The following is an 18642-nucleotide window of genomic DNA, read 5'->3' as shown; positions in this document are numbered from 1 at the left end:
TTGTGAATACTTTCCGGATGCACTGTACTTTCAGGTGACACATTACAAAATATTCCACGTAAACATGTTTCTGAAATGTTTTCTAATCTATACAGAATGTTTACCTGAATGTTGACTATGGTTCCAAACTTGCTGAAGTGCTCAATGAGTTTAGTGATATTGTTGAGCTCCCGGGGGATTTTGCGGACCTCTAGTTTAGTTTTGACGTAATGAATCTTTTTCGGGAAGGTGGGTTTATGCTGGTTATTTAAATTTTGCCTGTAAAACAGAAAAGACACCCTTTACACCTCTCAATCAGGACATCCACCTGAATCATTGTAGTTTCCTTTGTGTTCCAAGAGATCAATATTAAGTAATAGACACTAAAAACAATGCAATTAAAATGAATAATTATTAATAAACATTTAACAATACAAACATTTAAGATTAAAATGTACTAAATAGCACAATTATCCAAAATTACATTTATAATAAATCAAATTCAGTAAATATGATTTTTTTCATTTAACATCACGTTCCCGACATCCTTTCAGAACAGCATATCTTCGCTTTACTTCATCTTAATCTTATTGACCCCCCCGTATACAGCCTGCAGTGATTCAGCCTTTGGGGTTGGATTTTGGAGGAAAGACGTTCGGTATTGAAACCGTCATCAGTCAGTGACATTCTTTTCTTGCTTGGATATTTAAAATAGTTTGGAAAAAGCTGATTTTGCCAAGTAAGTAAACGGTTTTCGTTCATTTCATAGGCCTATATTGCCTACAATTTTGAGATGTTCATTTATTATTAGTTATTGTTGAATTTATATATTTTCTTTTGTAGGAGAGACGTTGAAATCGACGTCGGGACATTCTTCTCAGGGATGTTAAATTGTTCGGTTAAAAAGTGCTTTCATTTTGCGATGGAAGCCTACATATTTTGCTTGTAATGAATGATATGTCGTACTCACCCCCAGTTCGCACTGTAACATGTAAAGTCCATTTTCACACTACCTGCATGACTTCATCTAAACAGTTTCCCTTTTCCCCAGCGCAAATTTTCTGTAAAAACCATTCCATACACTATCCACAAGTTTCCTACATCCCATGAAGCCTTGCGTCAAAAGTGGGAGCGTCTTCCGGTTCGAAGTGAACAAGCGGGACTTTATGCATTTCCATCGTAGTTTATGCGCAGTCCTGGAGGGCCACTGTCCTGCAGAGTTTAGCTCCAGCTCGCCTCAACACACCTGTCTGGAAGTTTCTAGTATGCCTAATAAGTCCTTGATTAGCTGGTACAGGTGTGTGTTTAATTGGGGTTGGAGCTAAACTCTGCAGGACAGTGGCCCTCCAGGAGCAGGATAGGAAATCCCTGCACTAGAAGAACAAAACGGTTAAATCTATGATTTCTTATCGTCATGTTTGTGGTCGCTCACATTTTGAAAATCTTATAAGAGTTTAAAAAATATTTTAGTGTGGCCCCAGTTTTAGCCGTTGTATTAGAAACACCCTTGCAACAGCCTTAATTATTTTTTTTATTTTTTTGTAATCTAATTTAAGTTAATATTACACAAAATATGTTTATTTATTTTTTTATTAAAATATAAAAAACTAGATTTAAATTTAGATTTGCTAGTGTAACCCCACATGTTCGAACCGCCCGCTCCAAGCAGGACTCGAACTCGGGAGGCTAAAGGCTGCAACCTCTAGCATCAGTCGCTAGAGCGTCTCTTGAGATCAGGGGAGTGAGGTTTACTCGCACAGCAACTACTAGCTGGCCTCCGTTACACTAGGTTGACAATGCAGCCCTGTGGAAACGCAGAATCTGTGAAAAGGGTCCGTTGATTACAATTATAACCAAAGTAGAATAATACAAATTCTAAAGTTTAACATACACCACATATACTTTCTTGAAAAATTGCAAAATAATATCTATAACAGTTCGAGTCGCTCATCACTCACTTGTCCATCCAGAGTTTTTTGACCTGTGGGCCATTTGCAGACAGCAGGCACCTCTTCCTCTTTTTTTGCTCAGAGTTGTACCTCATCTCGATGCTCGACACACTCGGGACAGACAGCTCTGTCTGAATCACTATGTTAGCTGCTAAAAACACAATCAAATAGTTCAACACCAAGTTCAAACAGATGTTGCTATTATGAATAAGTGTAAAATTCTCATGCAAAAGTCATATGTTTGGTTGGAACTGATATTTTACATCTGATACCACGTGAGTTTTGTCCATCCCCAGAGGTAAGGCCAATGAGGTTGGGTCTCTGCGTCTGGACGAGAGGGATGAAATGGCGGTACTGAGCTCTGCCTGGCCCGGTCAGTGCTGGGGACTCTGGGTAATAGGCCTCAGGGTCATAGCTGTCTGTACGTGACAGAACAAAGACATGTTTAACCATATGCACTGTGTGCCGAGGATAAAAACACTACATGAAGGTTCTTTCCCCTTGATTAATTAAACATTTACCACAACCAAATTCTCTGTTCTTGTTTACAAGATTCATCCCATAAGCTCGGAGTGTAAAATGCAACAGCAGCACAACTACATGGCCAGAGTCTGTCACTGCAGCCTTCAGAAAAATAAATATCCCTGATATTCCGCACTGGGGAAATTGAAACTATTTCACACAGAAATTGCTAGCAATTTTCACAAATAGTTACAAAGAAACCGCACGTAGCACGTTTAATTAAACATGATATTTTGAAGTAGAAAAACTGACATATTTTCCCCTTAATCTTTGTTGTTTATAACTTCTTACAACTTCTCTTCAACACAACTTATATTCTCAGAATGAATAACCTAGCCACAGTTTGGTATTTTTTTCAGTGAAGGGTGGGATTTCTATTTGGTGCGTCTTTAAATAAGAATAGACTTTATGGTGCTGTTGTAATTGGAGGAAGAGTTTGTGACGTTAGATTCGCTCGCTGTCAGGATAAGCGTTTACGCGAGATGGAAATGTGAATTTGTAACATTTACAGAGATACATACAATCGTAATAGGCAAGTTGAGTGCTGAGGTAAACGCGTCTCAAGCATATTAAATATGGCCCTACGAAACCGGTTTTATCTTTCCATTTTTGTTTTGGACTTCAAGTCACCTTTATTTATATAGCACTTTTTACAATGCAGATTGTTTCAAAGCAGCTTCACAGTGTTAAAGGTAATTTGATTCGGCTGTACAGTTCAGCTCAGTTCAATTATCATATAGTGTCACTGCAGGCTGAATATGGTAATATAGTTGAATAGTGTCCCCAACTGAGCAAGCCAAAAGCCAAAGGCAAGGAATCAAAACTCCATCAGGTGACAGAATGGAGAAAATAAACCTTGGGAGAAACCAGGCTCAGTCGGGGTGCCAGTTCTCCTCTGGCCAATGAACAAACAGTGTATGATTATGATTATGATTACATTACAGGTCAGAAGACATATTAGATCGGAATATTCAGAATATATGTCCAGTTCCATCTGATTGAAGATCGGAATTTTAATTGTTAATTTAAATTGTAGTAATCAAAAGCATTAGCCTGGGAAAACCCAGACAACTTCCAGCAAATTTAGATTTGCTCTGCAAGTAGTCTGGCAAAGAGTCCATTCAAACCCATTTCTAAACCCTAGAAATCGCGGTACCAATCAGAAACGTTGGGGCGGGCTTTACACGATGACGACAGCGCAGCGACATTGAAGCAGATTTGTACGTGGAGCATCACTCGTTCGAATCAGCTATCGCGTCTTTTTTAAGCGATTTAAACGTTTCCTTTTTGTTAAAACCCGAGCAAAGAACAACACTCGAAGCCTTCATATCTAAAAAAGATCTTATCGCTGTCTAACCGACTGGATTCGGCAAAAGTCTGATACCAGCTTGGCCCTTTGGTGGCTAAACGAATGGGTCTTAGCGAGAGCCCTCTGGTAGTGTTAATGTTTTACAAAATATAGTTTTAAGTCCTTTTCAGGCGTGAATGTAGTTGTTTAAAGCTCAAATATGTGGTTTATTTATAAAGAGAGCGCCTTTTTTTAAATTTGATATGCCGTCTTCGGAGTTGTGAGCTCCAGTGGTTCAGCGGCGCTCAATCGATCATTAACCCCACGAGAGGCGCCTTTCCTCGGCCAGTCCTTCTGCCGTCTGCCGCTGGCTCTGATGTCTCTGTAGTGGTTAAACCGTCTCGTCTTGTGTAGATCTAACGGCTGATCTTTGCTCTCATTAATCTATAATTTGTTCCTAGACAGATCGTTTTGTCTGAGGGCAAAGTGAAGTTTCATTACTTTATATTTTTAAGATATTAAACTTTACCTTTGTAGTCTCCTAGTGCTGACTTTGACTGGATTGCTTTATTTATTTTATAGCTTCTTATACCTTTTACTTATACTTTTATAATTGCTATTGATGATCACACATAAACTGACATTTAACAAAAAGAGACTGGGTTGTGTTTTGTGTCATATTTAATTTATTACAGTGATAATCATAGCCTATATTATGCCTATATTTTGTGTGTGTGTGTGTGTGTGTGTGTGTGTGTGTATGTGTGTTTTTTAAATGTAAACGAAAAGGGTTTTTTATATTTCGTTTTGTTATAAACATGCATTAAAGATAATATGCATTGCCTGCACTACATATATACTGAGTGATACTGTCAAGAACGCTGCTTGTCCATTAGCAGAGTAGGCGGACTAGCTGTCCTCGAACTGACCGACGAATTGGGATCTGTTTCCAGAGACCGACCTACTTTGAGTGATTAAAACGAGCCAATGGACATTGGCATGCGGTTCACACATTCCACGCACCGCCCCGCAGCGAGGGTATAAATACGGAAGTGGAATACCGCATCATTGCTTTTCAACTGAGGAGCCGAGATAAGTGACTCGGCCTTCAGCTGAAGCACAGCACCTGGCGACGGGACGTACGTCTCCGTTCCCTCCTTCAGGGAACGAGTGTTACATACGTAACCGAGACGTTCCCTTTCAGTCGGTCACGTTCGACGTACGTCGGAACTGACCGACGAATTGGGATCCCTACCAACACGCCAGGAGGCTGGCCCTTCCAGCGTCCTGCCTGAGCTCGCTGGACCACTCCTATGTTAGAGTGTGAGTCAGGGCTCCGGGCAGGGAAGGACAGTCACTGCTGTTCCTGCAAGACCCACTCAGTGTGACTATTGGATAACGCTGGGAAAGCGTGCCCATCTCGGGAGATGGTGCGCTGCGGAGCCACGTCCTTCAATGGAAGGAGAGGTGGAATACACATAAGGACTAACCTAACAGGGTAGTGCAACAAATGGCAGTCTCTGGAGTGGACCCAACCTGGTTCCAGGGGGGGAAGAACATACCCAGAGACGACAGAGGAAGCTCTGTCGAGGCAAAGACACGGGGCTAGCCGAGTAGGGTAGCTGGTACCGTGGAGAATACACATATGGGGTAGCCGTGAGGGGACCGCAACATATGGAACCCAGCCTACACACACGTTCCACAAGCATACCGGTGCAGGCCTGGCATCAGACGGCCGCCACGTCTGACACCGAAGGGGTGACGGAGGAACTCACAGGGTTAGCCGTTTCCGGGGAACACAACTGGAGCAGAATAGACGCACATATCCGGCCCAGAGGGCGGGAGTGGTGTATGCAAGCCGACACTAGAACGGGCACTTAGCGCTGCTGGCCACTGGGGGCGAGAATGCGGGAAGATACCGGCTCTACACGGAGGCTATAAAATCTAGCGAACGTGTTAGGTGTTGCCCAGCCCGCAGCTCTACATATATCTGTCAGCGAGGCGCCTTGAGCCAATGCCCAGGAAGAAGCAACACTCGTTGCAAAAGCAAACACTTGTTGAGTGTGCTCGCAACCCGAACGGGCAAGGTACGTCTTGGGACTGGTAAGCCAAGACAATGGCATCCACTATCCAGTGGGCCAACCTCAGCTTGGAGACAGCCTTTCCCTTCTGCTGGCCTCCGTAACAGATGAAGAGCTGCTGTGAGGATCTGAAGCTCTGAGTCCGGTCAACGTAAGCGCAAAGAGCGCGGACGGGACAAAAAGCTAGGGCTGGGTCTGCCTCCTCCGAAGGCAGCGCTTGCAGGCTCACCACCTGGTCCCGTAAGGGAGTGGTAGGAACCTTGGGCACGTATCCAGGCCAGGGTCTCAGGACAACGTGAGAGTTGGCCAGCCCGAATTCTAGGCACGATTCGTCGACCAAGAGTGCATGCAGGTCCCCTACCCTCTTGATTGAAGCCAATGCAATCAGGAGAACTGTCTTCATGGACAGGATTTTTAGCTCAACACACTGCAAAGGTTCAAATGTAGGACCCTGAAGTGCTCTGAGCACCAGGGCTAAGTTCTAAGAGGGTAACGAGGTAGAACGAGGAGGATTTAGTCTCCTCGCACCTCTGAGGAACCTGACGATTAAGTCGTGCTTACCTAAGGATTTACCGTCTACTGCATCGTGATACGCCGCTATTGCTGCGACATATACTTTGAGGGTGGAGGTAGACAGCCTTCGCTCCAGCCCATCCTGCAGGAAGGAAAGCACAACGTTAATCGAACACCTTCGGGGGTCTTCCCGGTGGGAAGAGCACCACTCGACGAACAGGTTCTACTTCAGAGAGTAGAGGCGCCTCATAGAGGGGGCTCTAGCTGAAGCGATGGTGTCTACCACTGCTTGTGGTAGGCCACCTAGAACCTCCGCGTCCCGTCCAGGGACCAGACATGGAGATGCCAGAGGTCTTGACGCGGGTGCCATAGAGTGCCCTGCCCCTGAGAAAGCAGGTCCTTCCTCAGGGGGATCGGCCAGGGAGGGGCTGTCGCGAGGAGTGTGAGTTCTGGGAACCAGGTCCGGTTGGGCCAGTAGGGCGCAACTAACAAGACCTGCTCCTCGTCCTCCCTGACCTTGCACAGTGTCTGTGCGAGAAGGCTCACTGGGGGAAACGCATATTTGCGTAGGTCCCGGGGCCAGCTGTGCGCCAGTGCATCTGTGCCTAAGGTACCTCCGGTCAGGGAGTAGTACCACTGGCAATGGGTTGAGTCCGGAGAAGCGAACAGGTCTACCTGTGCAACTCCGAAGTGGTCCCATATCAGCTGGACGCTCCGGGGGTGGAGTCGCCATTTGCCCGGAGGTGTCGACTGGCGAGAGAGCTCGTCGGCTGTCTGGTTCAGCGCACCTGGGATGTGAATGGCACGAAGTGACCACACAAACTTCTGACTCCACAGGAGGAGATGGCGGGCGAGCCAGAGCAAGCAACGGGAGCGTAGACCACCCTGACGGTTGATGTACGCAGCGGCCGCAGTGCTGTCCGAATGGACCAGTACGTGCTTGCCCCGAAGCGACTTCTTGAACCGGGCCAGGGCAAGACGTACCGCCAGTAACTCTAGGCAATTGATATGCCAACGCAGTTGGGGCCCCGTCCACAGACCCAAAACTGCGTGCCCGTTGTACGTGGCCTGTGGATGAGGCATCCGTGAAGACCACAGCATGCCTCGACACCTGTTCTAGGGACACTCCGGCCCGGTGAAACGAGGGGTCTGACCACGGACTGAAGGTTTGGCGACAGTAAGGAGTAACTAAGACCCGGTACTGACCGCTCTGCCACGCCCATCTCGGGACTCGGTCGTGCAACCAGCGTTGAAGCGGTCTCATATGAAGCAATCCGAGCGGCGTTACCGCGGCTGCAGATGCCATATGCCCCAGGAGCCTCTGAAAGAATTTCAGTGGGACCGCTGTCCTGCCTTTGAACGTATTCAAGCAGTTCAACACTGACCGGACGCGCTGTCCGGCTGACCAAATCCAGCTCCATACCGAGATAAGAGATCCTCTGTGCGGGGCAGAGTTTGCTCTTCTCTCGGTTGACCCGAAGTCCCAACGGGCTGAGGTGACTGAGCACCATGTCCCTTTGTTCGCACAACTGCTCCCGAGACTGGGCGAGTATAAGCCAGTCGTCACGATAGTTGAGTAAGCGAACGCCGCGTTCTCTGACCGGAACAATAGCTGCCTCGACGACCTTCGTGAAGACGCGAGGCGACAGGGACAGCCCGAAGGGCAAGACTTTGTACTGATATGCCTTCCCCTCGAATGCAAAGCGTAGGAACGGTCTGTGTCGAGGAAGGATAGAGACATGAAAGTACGCGTCCTTCAGGTCGATCGCTGCGAACCAATCTCGGGGACGGATGCATTGGAAAATGCGTTTCTACGTTAACATTTTGAACGGGAGCTTGAGCAGGGCCCGATTCAGAATGTGCAGGTCCAAGATTGGCCTTAACCCACCCCCTTTCTTGGGTACAATGAAGTAGGGGCTGTAGAACCCCGACCTCATATCGGCAGGAGGAACCGGCTCGATCGCGCCCTCGCCAGCAAGGCATCGATCTCGGACCGCAAGACATGGGCATCGCTGCTCCGCACGGAGGTGAAGAGGATGCCCCTGTACTTGGGAAGCCGGCGTGCGAATTGAATCGCATAGCCGAGTCTGATGGTACGGATGAGCCAGCGAGACGGCCTGGGGAGACCTAACCAGGCCCCCAGAGACCGAACTAGCGGGACCAACGGCACCACAGACATACCCGGGGTGAGGCAGCGAGGTGGAGTATTTAGACCCGACTCGGGAGGCCCGGAGGCGGTCCGGAGTGTTGCCTGAATACTCCAGGTGGGGCAGAGAGTGGCTGAGAAGGCCCGGGGGGCGTCCTCTGTGCCCAATCTGCTGCCCCCTGGCGATGGGTGAGAGGGGAGGAAAGGAGTGGCAAGGCCCGGGGGCGTCGCACACTGCCAACCTGTCCCTCTCGGGGCTCAGGGAGGGAAGAAACTGCTCTGAGAATGTGGGTACCGAATGTGGACTCCGGGGAGCCAGCGGCAGGACCGAAACCAAAGAAATATTCTCCCCCCGGTCCTCCTCCGGGGGAGGGAGGGGTGCGGACACCGTCTCCCCGAGCAATTCCTCTCTCGCTGGGCTTCCCGTTTCAGGGTCGCTTGCCCTTGTGCTTGCTAGCAGGCTCGCGGGACCCTGGACGGGTTGGGCGCCTCCCTTGTGCCCGGCCACCTGCTGCCTGGGTGGAGGCGGACGCAGGGTGGCGCCCTCGGCGACAAGCAGATGGAGGTGCTGCGGCCGACGACTGGGTGTAGGCAGCAGCTGGTCGTCGGGGCAGGTTTTTTTTTTTTTTTTTTTTTTTTTAGCCACCTCCGTCTGCTTCTTGGCCACCAAGAACTGCTGGGCGAAGTTCTCGTTGGCGTCGCCGAAGAGGCCAGCCTGACAGACAGGGACGTTGAGGAACCGAACTTCGTCGGGCTCACGCATATCTGCCAGGTTTAGCCCCAGCTTCCTGGACCACTGGTGTGGACATCGCCTGACCCAGGGAGCGTGCAGTGACTTTCGTCACCCGGAGAACGAGGTCCATCACCGCACGCAGTTCCTGCATAACCCCTGGTGTTCCATATTTTGACACCAAATAGTTCCATGCTGTTAAATTTTTCCAATGCACATCCGGGCAGCCACCCCGGAAAGCATTGCTGTCAACTCTGAATCTGATTCAGCATGAGCACACACCATTATAGTGGGAAACTCAGCATTATCATTTCCAGCGCATAACAGCCCTCTCTCCGATGCAGCAATTGACATCTGTCCTCCGCCAGAGCGCCAAATGAAACGCTAGATCCTTTTTTTTTTTTTTTTTTTTAAAGGACCAGCAATCCCATCTGTAAGCTACCAGCAGGCATGTGAGACAATGAGCGTGGCCGTCAGACTTGATGGCACACGGTGCGCTGAACAATCTAGCCCCTATGAAAGAGCAAGGTGAACAACGCGCCGACGTGGTCATGTTCTCGTGAGAGAACATGAACCACCCACAAACAAAGTCTCAGCACGCTCGTGATGCGATAGAGGAGTGGGGGCCCGAAGAGATGTACTCGGCGGGGAAGCCCCACTGTAATCCTCAGACCACCAACGATTATTAGCCAAAGTAATCCTTTTCTGGGGCCCCAGAAAAGAAACTAGATCGGGGAATAAGCAAAGGGACTCAACCCCGTTTGAGGTTTCATAGTCTCGACCGCGCATCAGAGCGCTGAGTGACGCGCTGGGTTGCCGTGACAACCCCCGCTATCAGCCGGCGCGAGACGGCACACGGCGCGCTGAACGCTCAAGCCCTTACGAGAAAGGTGAGACGAACAACGCGCCGACGTGACCATGCTCTCCTGAGAGCGCATGGATCACCCACGAAAGCAATCTCACATGTTTATATGCGAGAGAGATCGTGGCCGTCAAATGAGGACAGGAAACAACCGCATCCAGAAACACATGGTTTGAGTGACATCTTGAAAAAGACGCAGGGTCAAACCGTGTTGCTCTTTTAGAAGGAAATGCTCTTTTAGAAGTGCTGAAGCACCCAGGGAGATGGCCGCGGCTCACAGCAGTCCGATTGCAAGCCTGCGTGTGAGCACTCAAAGAACGGAAACGCCCAGCCAACCAACACAGGAACAAGTGTATGTTGCAGCGGCCACTCACTGACTCGCGCCGTCACACCAGCACCCAGGTAAGAGAGCGATCCTCCTCGAGACTCGTCTAAACACTCTTCGTAGAAACAGCTTGATACAGCAAACCGTTCGGCTCCGAAGTTGAAAAGCAATGATGCGGTATTCCACTTCCGTATTTATACCCGCGCTGCGGGGCGGTGCATGGAATGTGTGAACCGCATGCCAATGTCCATTGGCTCGTTTTAATCACTTGAAGTAGGTCGGTCTCTGGAAACAGATACCAATTCGTCGGTCAGTTCCGACGTACGTCGAACGTGACCGACTGAAAGGGAACTGACGGTTCGGTACTTACCTCGGTTTTGAAGTCACGGTTCGGTACGGGTTCGGTACAGCAGTTTTACAAAATTGCTTTTTATTTATTTTTATTAAACAGTGGTTTACGGGAAAAAAATTGTCTGTCCAATTAATTAAATTATAACTAAAAGTTCCTTAAAGATAATGCTGTAAACTATATAGGGAGCCCTTACTTGCACATTACTATTAAAGGTTAAAGGTGCTCTAAGCAATGTCACACGTTTTTTTAGGCCAAAACTTTTTGTCACATACAGCAAAAATCTCCTCGCTATACGCTAGCTGCCTGTCCCCTGAACACACTGTAAAAAAACGCGGTCTCTGCAACCAAACATGGGCAGTCTGGACAACAAAGCCTAACAAACAGTGCTCCAGCCAATAGCAAATGATTTGGTTGATGATTTGGGGGTGGAAATCATTCTGCTTCGTGGTCCAGACCGCCCACGTTTGTTTTTGTTGCAGTTTGTGGAGCTTATGCGGACTACAGAGACCGCATTTTTTTACAGTGTGTTCAGGGGACAGGCATCTAGCGGATAGTGATGAGATGTTTGCTGTATGTGACAAAAAAAAGTTTTGGCCTAAAAAACGCACATCAATTAGAGCACCTTTAACAACAGAGCCCAAACTATTGGCCTAAATTCAGTTGCTATTTATTTTTAGATATAGGCCTAATAATCAACACAGAACATGCAGGATTCATATTTAAATAGTCTTTTTGCGTTTTACAGTTTTTCTCAGTCGCTTTGGTACATTTCTCAGATCAGAATTGAAATTCTCAAAACTACCTGTTCAATCTTCACATCATTGTGTCACTTGTGCACATCAAAAAAGCAGTTTCTCATTTCTTTGAACAAGTTGCAAATGCTTGTGTACATCCATGCAAATGATTATGTACAATTCTCTGCTGTTTCCTACATTATCAGTTGCTTATGTCATGTTGATCAGAATGTATTATAATGGGTCTCTGTTGAATAGTCTTACCCCCCACAACATTTAGGCATTAGTTCATAGCATAAGTCTTTACATGCAAAATGGTTGAACAAGTTGTCATAATATGTCAAGCATATTTCTATACATTTCCGTTAGACGTTCATATTTCTACTTTTGTTCTAATTTGTTCTACTAATTTTTCTCTTTGTGCTATGCAGTGCTGTCTTTTTTTCTCTCTGTATCGCAGTGACATGGTCTGTCAACAAATTACAGTACAAACAGTAAAAGCATAAATGTGAATCTTGTCCAGTCTCTTGCATTCAAACTCACACATACACTAAGGTGTAACCAACAATTTACAATAATTGTCATCAAAACTTTAGCCATATTTACATCAGAACATCCCTCCAGAGTACAGTTATATTGACAACATGACTAAGCAATTTGACTGTGTTATTCATACACAATGACACAAGGACTTGTCATTCTGCTGGCACTGACATGTTCATTGACACAGATATTTACTTCTGAGAGATGAACTAAGGATTTTGAGCAAGAGACTGGCTTTTGCAGGTAATCCATGGTGTTTTGCTATTTGTACGAATTGTTTTGAGAAATGCACTTACTGTTTTGCAAATGCTGAGGATGATTCGAGAAATGTACCAAAGCGACTGAGAAAAACTGTAATATCACACACACTAGCCTATATTACGATTTGATTCAAGCGTACTGACCTGCTTTTAATTTATTCATCAAATATTTGACAAAATATATAAAATTCCAATTTTATGACTGGATTCCGCAGGGTAGGTATATGATTTAGTTTGAAGTTCTTAATATAAAGCAAGTCTCATGTTTGACACAAGCTGGATCATGCTCTTATCCGGTAGCAGCTCACTCTGTGTCCTGTTGTGTTTGCAACATCAATGTATATCAATGTAAACAATATTGTACACATGCATACAGAACTGAAAGACCCATACTGAAAATGTTTGGTACTAATACATGTACCATTACAGCCCTATAAACTGATGAACACACGACAAGACCAGAACCACCACCAACAGACAGGAAAGAGGCTTAGTTTTGCAACTGCTTTCTTTAAAGGGGTCAGACTTTCTTCCCTGAAGGCCGCTTATAATGTCAACCGCATTGATGATTTAAGTGTAAAATCAATTTCAGACAGGAAAAAAAATAGCTTGAATATCTGTGTAGTTCTTCAAAACCAGAAAGATGACCCCTTTACAACACACATATAGACAGTACGCTCTAAGCAACACTGCTCAAGCTGAGAAGAGAGAAGCGCAGTGGCTTACATTACATTCAGAGAGGGTGGAGAGAGGCAGAAGAGGAGGAAGAAGAGGAAGGAGGTGGTGGTGGTGGTGGAGGAGGAGGAGGAGGTGGTCCCACTCCAGGCAGGGCCAAAGAGGAAGAGGTGCTGGTTCTGGAGTGGGGTGGAGTGTCTATCCCAGTAGCTGGGATTAGAGGAGGCCCTAAAACAAGACAAGAGCAAACTCAACCACACTAACATCTTCAGCTAACTTGCACTCTTACACGTTCCGAGTGGTTAACATAAAGTCATTGTCAAGATTAGTGTCCAAAATTTTGCTATATTTTAATTAACAATTAAATTAACAGTTAACAAAAGCATTTACCATATTTTCTAGAACACACAGGGCTCTACGCTAACTTTTTTCTTGAGGAGCACTTGTGCTCCTAATTTTAAAAAATTAGGAGTACAGTCAAAAATTTACGAGCACTTTCTGAATAATAACATGCATTCCAATTATAACTTTCCCATTACAGGACGATCTTTGTCCCTTTAAATTAATGTCCAGGGGCATTTTTACCATTATAAGAGCAATGTTTTCTAATCTTATTAAATGTATGCATCATCTTCAGTCAATTTCTTCAATTAAAATAGAAAAGTTGTTTTTAAAATGTTAATTTAAACAAAAAATTCAGTTAGAGCAATAAGACACAACCAGACTGTTACCAATCTAATTAAATCAGCGTCAAAAGATCAAGATAATCATTTATGCGAGATGGAATTTGTAACATTTACAGATAAGTATTAAACAAGTTTTACGCGTCTCTAAATAACATGAAAAAAATGTAATTCCGTAAAATAAGTATAATGAACAATGCGAAAAGAATTACCAATACCTCAAAAATCAAACATCGTTTGAACAGTCAAAACTAGGCTGGCTTTCGGGTGTAATATTAGAACTAAATACATCACCATAACACACTCATGGGCATCAGTCACTTCACCGAATACTTGCCGGCTAAGAAATAAATAATTTTTACATTACGATTTATCCGTTTTCAAACCCACATCATTTTAATATCACAATATAGATGTCTGTCAAAAAAATAACGTGCACAATACACGGTAGTATTTACAAGAAGCAGATGTCACGCATTTCCTGTAAAACCCAAACTACCGGATGTTTTGACTAAGTCATCGCTTTCCAAAAAGAGGGAGAAAATGCTGTTTGTCAGAGACGATAACGTGCATAATACATAACGCACGTCAGTATAAATTTGCTCTTCACTTGCTGAAATTGAATGGGAATGATCAAGGAAGTGAGTGAAATACTTCACAGTGCATAATGAAGAGAATAAACGCCAATCCAATTCAAAACCTTCACCGGGTTCTCTTTCAACATGTGCTGGTTTTGATGGACATTTATGCACGAACTTTGCATTCTTATTATGACAATCCGGATTTCAATATTTTCAATCATTTTGATATTTTTTTCCATAATTTTGTCAATAGATGAACTGTTAAAAGAGTGATCCTGAGACGAGTCTCTGTAGTCGTCCAATTTGACTCTCACATGCTGATATAATATAAATTATAAACTTGACAGGTGATTTTTATAAAATGCAGTTTGATCACCATCTTCTCAGTTGTTTAACCCTCTGGGGTTCTTCATTTATTGGTCACACTCAGGAAAAAATGACCCGGAGGGCGGGATTAAGATAAAAAAGATTTGAGTAAAATCAATGAAATATATTTTTGTTCAATAATATTTTTTCTTTTCTTTTTTGGTGTTTTGAGATAATTTTATTATTTATAATTAATATTTATGCAATAATTATGATCCATTTTTTCCCATTGAATATATTAAAAAATGTATATATATATATATATATTATAATTTTTTTTATTAAAGCTGTATTCATTTTAGAGTCAAGCCTAGGCCTCATGAAAGTAATTTTTTTAATGAGATCGGTGCCATCCGTTGGACACATTGGGCCCTATCTTGCACCCAGCGCAATTGACTTTGTACACCGACGCATGTGTCATTCCTATTTTGCACCCGCGCAAAGCGCGCTTTTCCCTCCACAGAAGCACGTCGCTAAACTAGTGAATGAACTTGCGCTCCCTGGGCGGTTCAGCGCAAAAAAGGAGGCGTGTTCCGGCGCAAACAATCCCTGGTGCTATTTTGCTGTTCCATTAAACAATTGCGCCACTGACCAGAAAAAACCTAGTCTAAAGTCAGTGGCGCGTTGCGCGTTGTTCATTATGCTATTTTAAGGGCGCATGCTTGACCATAATGTATAGCGTGCACAACGCGCATACACTTTGCTCATGTAACCTACACAGATGCAACAGTTATTTTTGCAAATCATAAATTGTTACACTAAAAAAATATTAACACATGAGATGACGGAAATCATTGTGGTGTGCCACGAAGATTCGAAAAAATAGGCATAAATCTAGCTTACAAATTATTCAGGCTAATTGTAATAATTAAGGATAAGACCTGTTTGCCCAATAGTGGCAAGACATATATGTATATAAGGACATCTGACAAATTGGTTTGTCCGTCAAGAACCAGGAAAAAAAATCGACTGAAAAACTGAAAAAACTGAAAGACTGAAAAAAAAAAGACTGTGAAATCACCTTTATCATAATGTACAACATTACAACTTCACTTCTCTGTCTTTCACTGCTCTAACAAGAACATCAGTCTCCTCGGCTGTGAACCGCTCCTGGCGTGCGCCTGGTAAATACGCCATAATAATAGCAATCCATAATGGAACTTGCGCACCTGCTTTTAAAGGGAATGTTGGATGACGCTCGGATTGGTTTATTCACGTTACGCCCAAACCACACCTATGAATAATGAAGCTACTTCAGACCAACCCATTTTAGATTTGCGCCGGGCGCAAGAGCCATTTATCCCGCCGGGAAAATAGCAACAGCGCCGAGACCCGCCCACAAAGTTACTTGCGCTTCGCGTTTTGACACTTGCGTTTCAGATCGTTAAAATAGGGCCCATTGAGCATTTTTATCATGCAATAGCACATTTTTACCACTATAGTGGATCTTGCGTTTTATAAATTTTTAAAAAAAATTGTAGCTTCATCGGAATGGTCCGAAACTTGGTGACTTTATTGGTACTTGGTTAATGAACACCCCAAAAATGGGGGCAGGATTTGAAAAGTCTAAGTGGTCGTAAAAAAAAATAGTCACACTAAGGACCTTCGGGTCAAAAATGACCCCCATAGGAAATGAATGGGAAATTTGTTTTTTTGTGCATACAATCTACAAATCAGCCAGGATGCAGAAAAAAAGGACTCAACAGTGAAGGGGTGAATCTCTAAAACATCAAGAGTGCAAAACAGAAAAAAAAAACACACATAAAAACACACGCACACACAAATGAACGTGTTCCATTCCAAAAACTAATTGTGTTTGTGTGTGTGTGTGTGTGTGTGTGTGTGTGTGTGTGTGAGTTTTTTTGTCTGTTTTGCACTCTTGATGTTTTAGAGATTCACCCCTTCACTGTTGAGTCCTTTTTTTCTGCATCCTGGCTGATTTGTAGATTTTATGCACAAAAAAACTCTGTATTTTCATATTTTTGCCGATTTCCCATTCATTTCCTATAGGGGTCATTTTTGACCCGAAGGTCCTGAGTGTGACAATTTTTTTTACGACCACTTAGACTTTTCAAATCCTGTCCCCAATTTTTTTGGGTGTTCATATACCAAGTACCAATAAAGTCACCAAGTTTCGGACCATCCCGATTTAGCTACGATTTTTTTAATGTTTAAAAAAAAACGCTTCGGTTAATTTTTGACCCGAAGAACCCAAGAGGGTTAAAAGATCAAGGCTATAATCAAAGTTTGATAAAATGTTTCATTTTCCAATAAAAGATGATACATTATTTAATGATTTGTTACATTTAATTACCCCTTAGCACAGGGGTGTCCAATCCTGATCCTGGAGAGCCACTGTCCAGCAGAATTTAGCTTCAACCCCAATTAAACACACCTGTACCAGCTAATCAAGGTCTTATTAGGCATACTAGAAACTTCCAGACAGGTGTGTTGAGGCAAGTTGGAGCTAAACTCTGCAGGACAGTGGCCCTCCAGGACCAACTTTGGACACCCCTGCCTTAGCAGATTGAGACACGTGTACGTACACACACACATCATGATCATTTCATATGTGAAAAACCTAGTCTAGCATGCTGGAATCAAAATGACGCCTACCTGGCATGGGGTAGATGCCTGGAGGCGGGGGCTGTCCATGGGGAGGGGGGGACATGGGCAAGCCAGAAGGAGGCTCAGTCATGGGTGGCATGGGCATCCGTGACAGGCCTGGCGGTGGTGGAAACGGGATCATGGTAGGAAGTGTGACGTCATCCACAATCAGAGGATCATTACCGTGGTCAAAAGGACAGAGATCACCTCGTATACAAAATCCTTTCGCTGCAAACAAAAATAAAAAATATATAAAAATCAACAAATCACAGCAGTTTTTCTACATGATTTAAAAGCAGAAATGTTGTCCTTGGCGTGGGACCACTTGTCAAAGTGGATGAACTTCTGGTTGGGAGACTGAGGTCGTTCTTCAGTGGAGTTTGCTCAACAAACAGTGCTGTATGGATAGTCACGTCTCGCGCTCGTCAATGTGCCAAATCACAATTTCTTTAGATCATTATTCAATCAAGCTAACCATCCACCCCGCAGGCATCCCTGTGGACGTTCTCCAACTCCCACCAGTGTGAAAGATACCCTAGCTCCAGAAAGAGTGAACGAAAAGATTCATCTTGAACATGCAATATGTACCCACATTGGACCAGTGGTTTGGAAAATGGATGATTCAGCTGCGGGCGCCAATGTGTATTCTCTAGCTGCTGAGTGTACATCAGTTGTACACTTGCTATTGTGGTGCATTGTGGGATTGAACGAGTGCACTCAATAACATCCACTATGGTTCTGGACACCACTACAATTGTCTGTCCCCTCAAATAAACAAATGCTCCTTTTAAAGGTATAGATGGCGATTTCGGAAACAGCCCTGAATTGGATGTGAAACGCAGTAGAGTTTAATTATATGCATTTACGGTGAAATTACTACATTTTGGAATCAATCCATGTTTATTTCTGTGCAAACAATGTGCTGTCACTTTAATTTAGCGCGTGCAGCCATTTGCGGGTGTATTTCGGCTGTGGCGTGTAACAAAGTCACTCACACTAGCCTTGGTTGAAATTATAGTCTTCTCAAAAGCCATTTGTTATAATCGCGTTGCGCATTATAACCAATCACACGTGTTTCTATTGAGTTTATGAATGCAATGTCTAATAATCAGAGGCGTTCAGATTAGCTGGAGTTTTGTTCAGAGCTGAAATCTGCACTCAAAGCAGAGATGAACATGCGCAAGGGATTTATTCGTCATACAGTGGTTGACTGTTTTTGTTCTATTTCAGCAGCAAAAACAGTTTCAAACAAACATAGCAGAACCACAGCGCATCTGATATGACTGGCATAAAGCTGTTCGATATTTGCACATTTAGGGACAGTCTCTAAAGTTATATGACATTGGTATATACATTTCTAACTTCAATAGCATTTGAAGAGCTGGAGACTGTAAAGTGTTTATCTTGGTGTCAAGTATGATGCGCACCTTTTTTGGGTTTTTGATA

General features: G+C 44.4%; 1 protein-coding gene across 2 annotated transcripts in view; it reads right to left on the bottom strand.

The window, feature by feature from the left end:
- LOC307137541 (RNA-binding protein 27-like) overlaps positions 1-18642 on the bottom strand; it is a 52656-nt gene that overhangs the window by 13683 nt on the left and 20331 nt on the right. Inside the window, exons 6-9 of one of the 2 annotated variants that reach the window (XM_079835251.1) lie at positions 17206-17424; positions 2192-2347; positions 1938-2079; positions 105-258 (exon numbers count right to left, since the gene is read on the bottom strand). In XM_079835251.1, coding sequence (XP_079691377.1) covers positions 105-258; positions 1938-2079; positions 2192-2347; positions 17206-17424 — 671 coding nt within the window. The remainder of the gene's footprint in view (positions 1-104; positions 259-1937; positions 2080-2191; positions 2348-17205; positions 17425-18642) is intronic. The other variant, XM_079835252.1, reaches the window with a different exon arrangement.

Source organism: Gobio gobio (assembly GCF_949357685.1).
Source record: "Gobio gobio genome assembly, chromosome: 14".
NCBI classification, from domain to species: Eukaryota; Metazoa; Chordata; class Actinopteri; order Cypriniformes; family Gobionidae; genus Gobio; species Gobio gobio.
The sequence above is the reverse complement of the archived record's forward strand: the minus strand, read 5'-3'. Positions and strand labels throughout refer to the sequence as shown.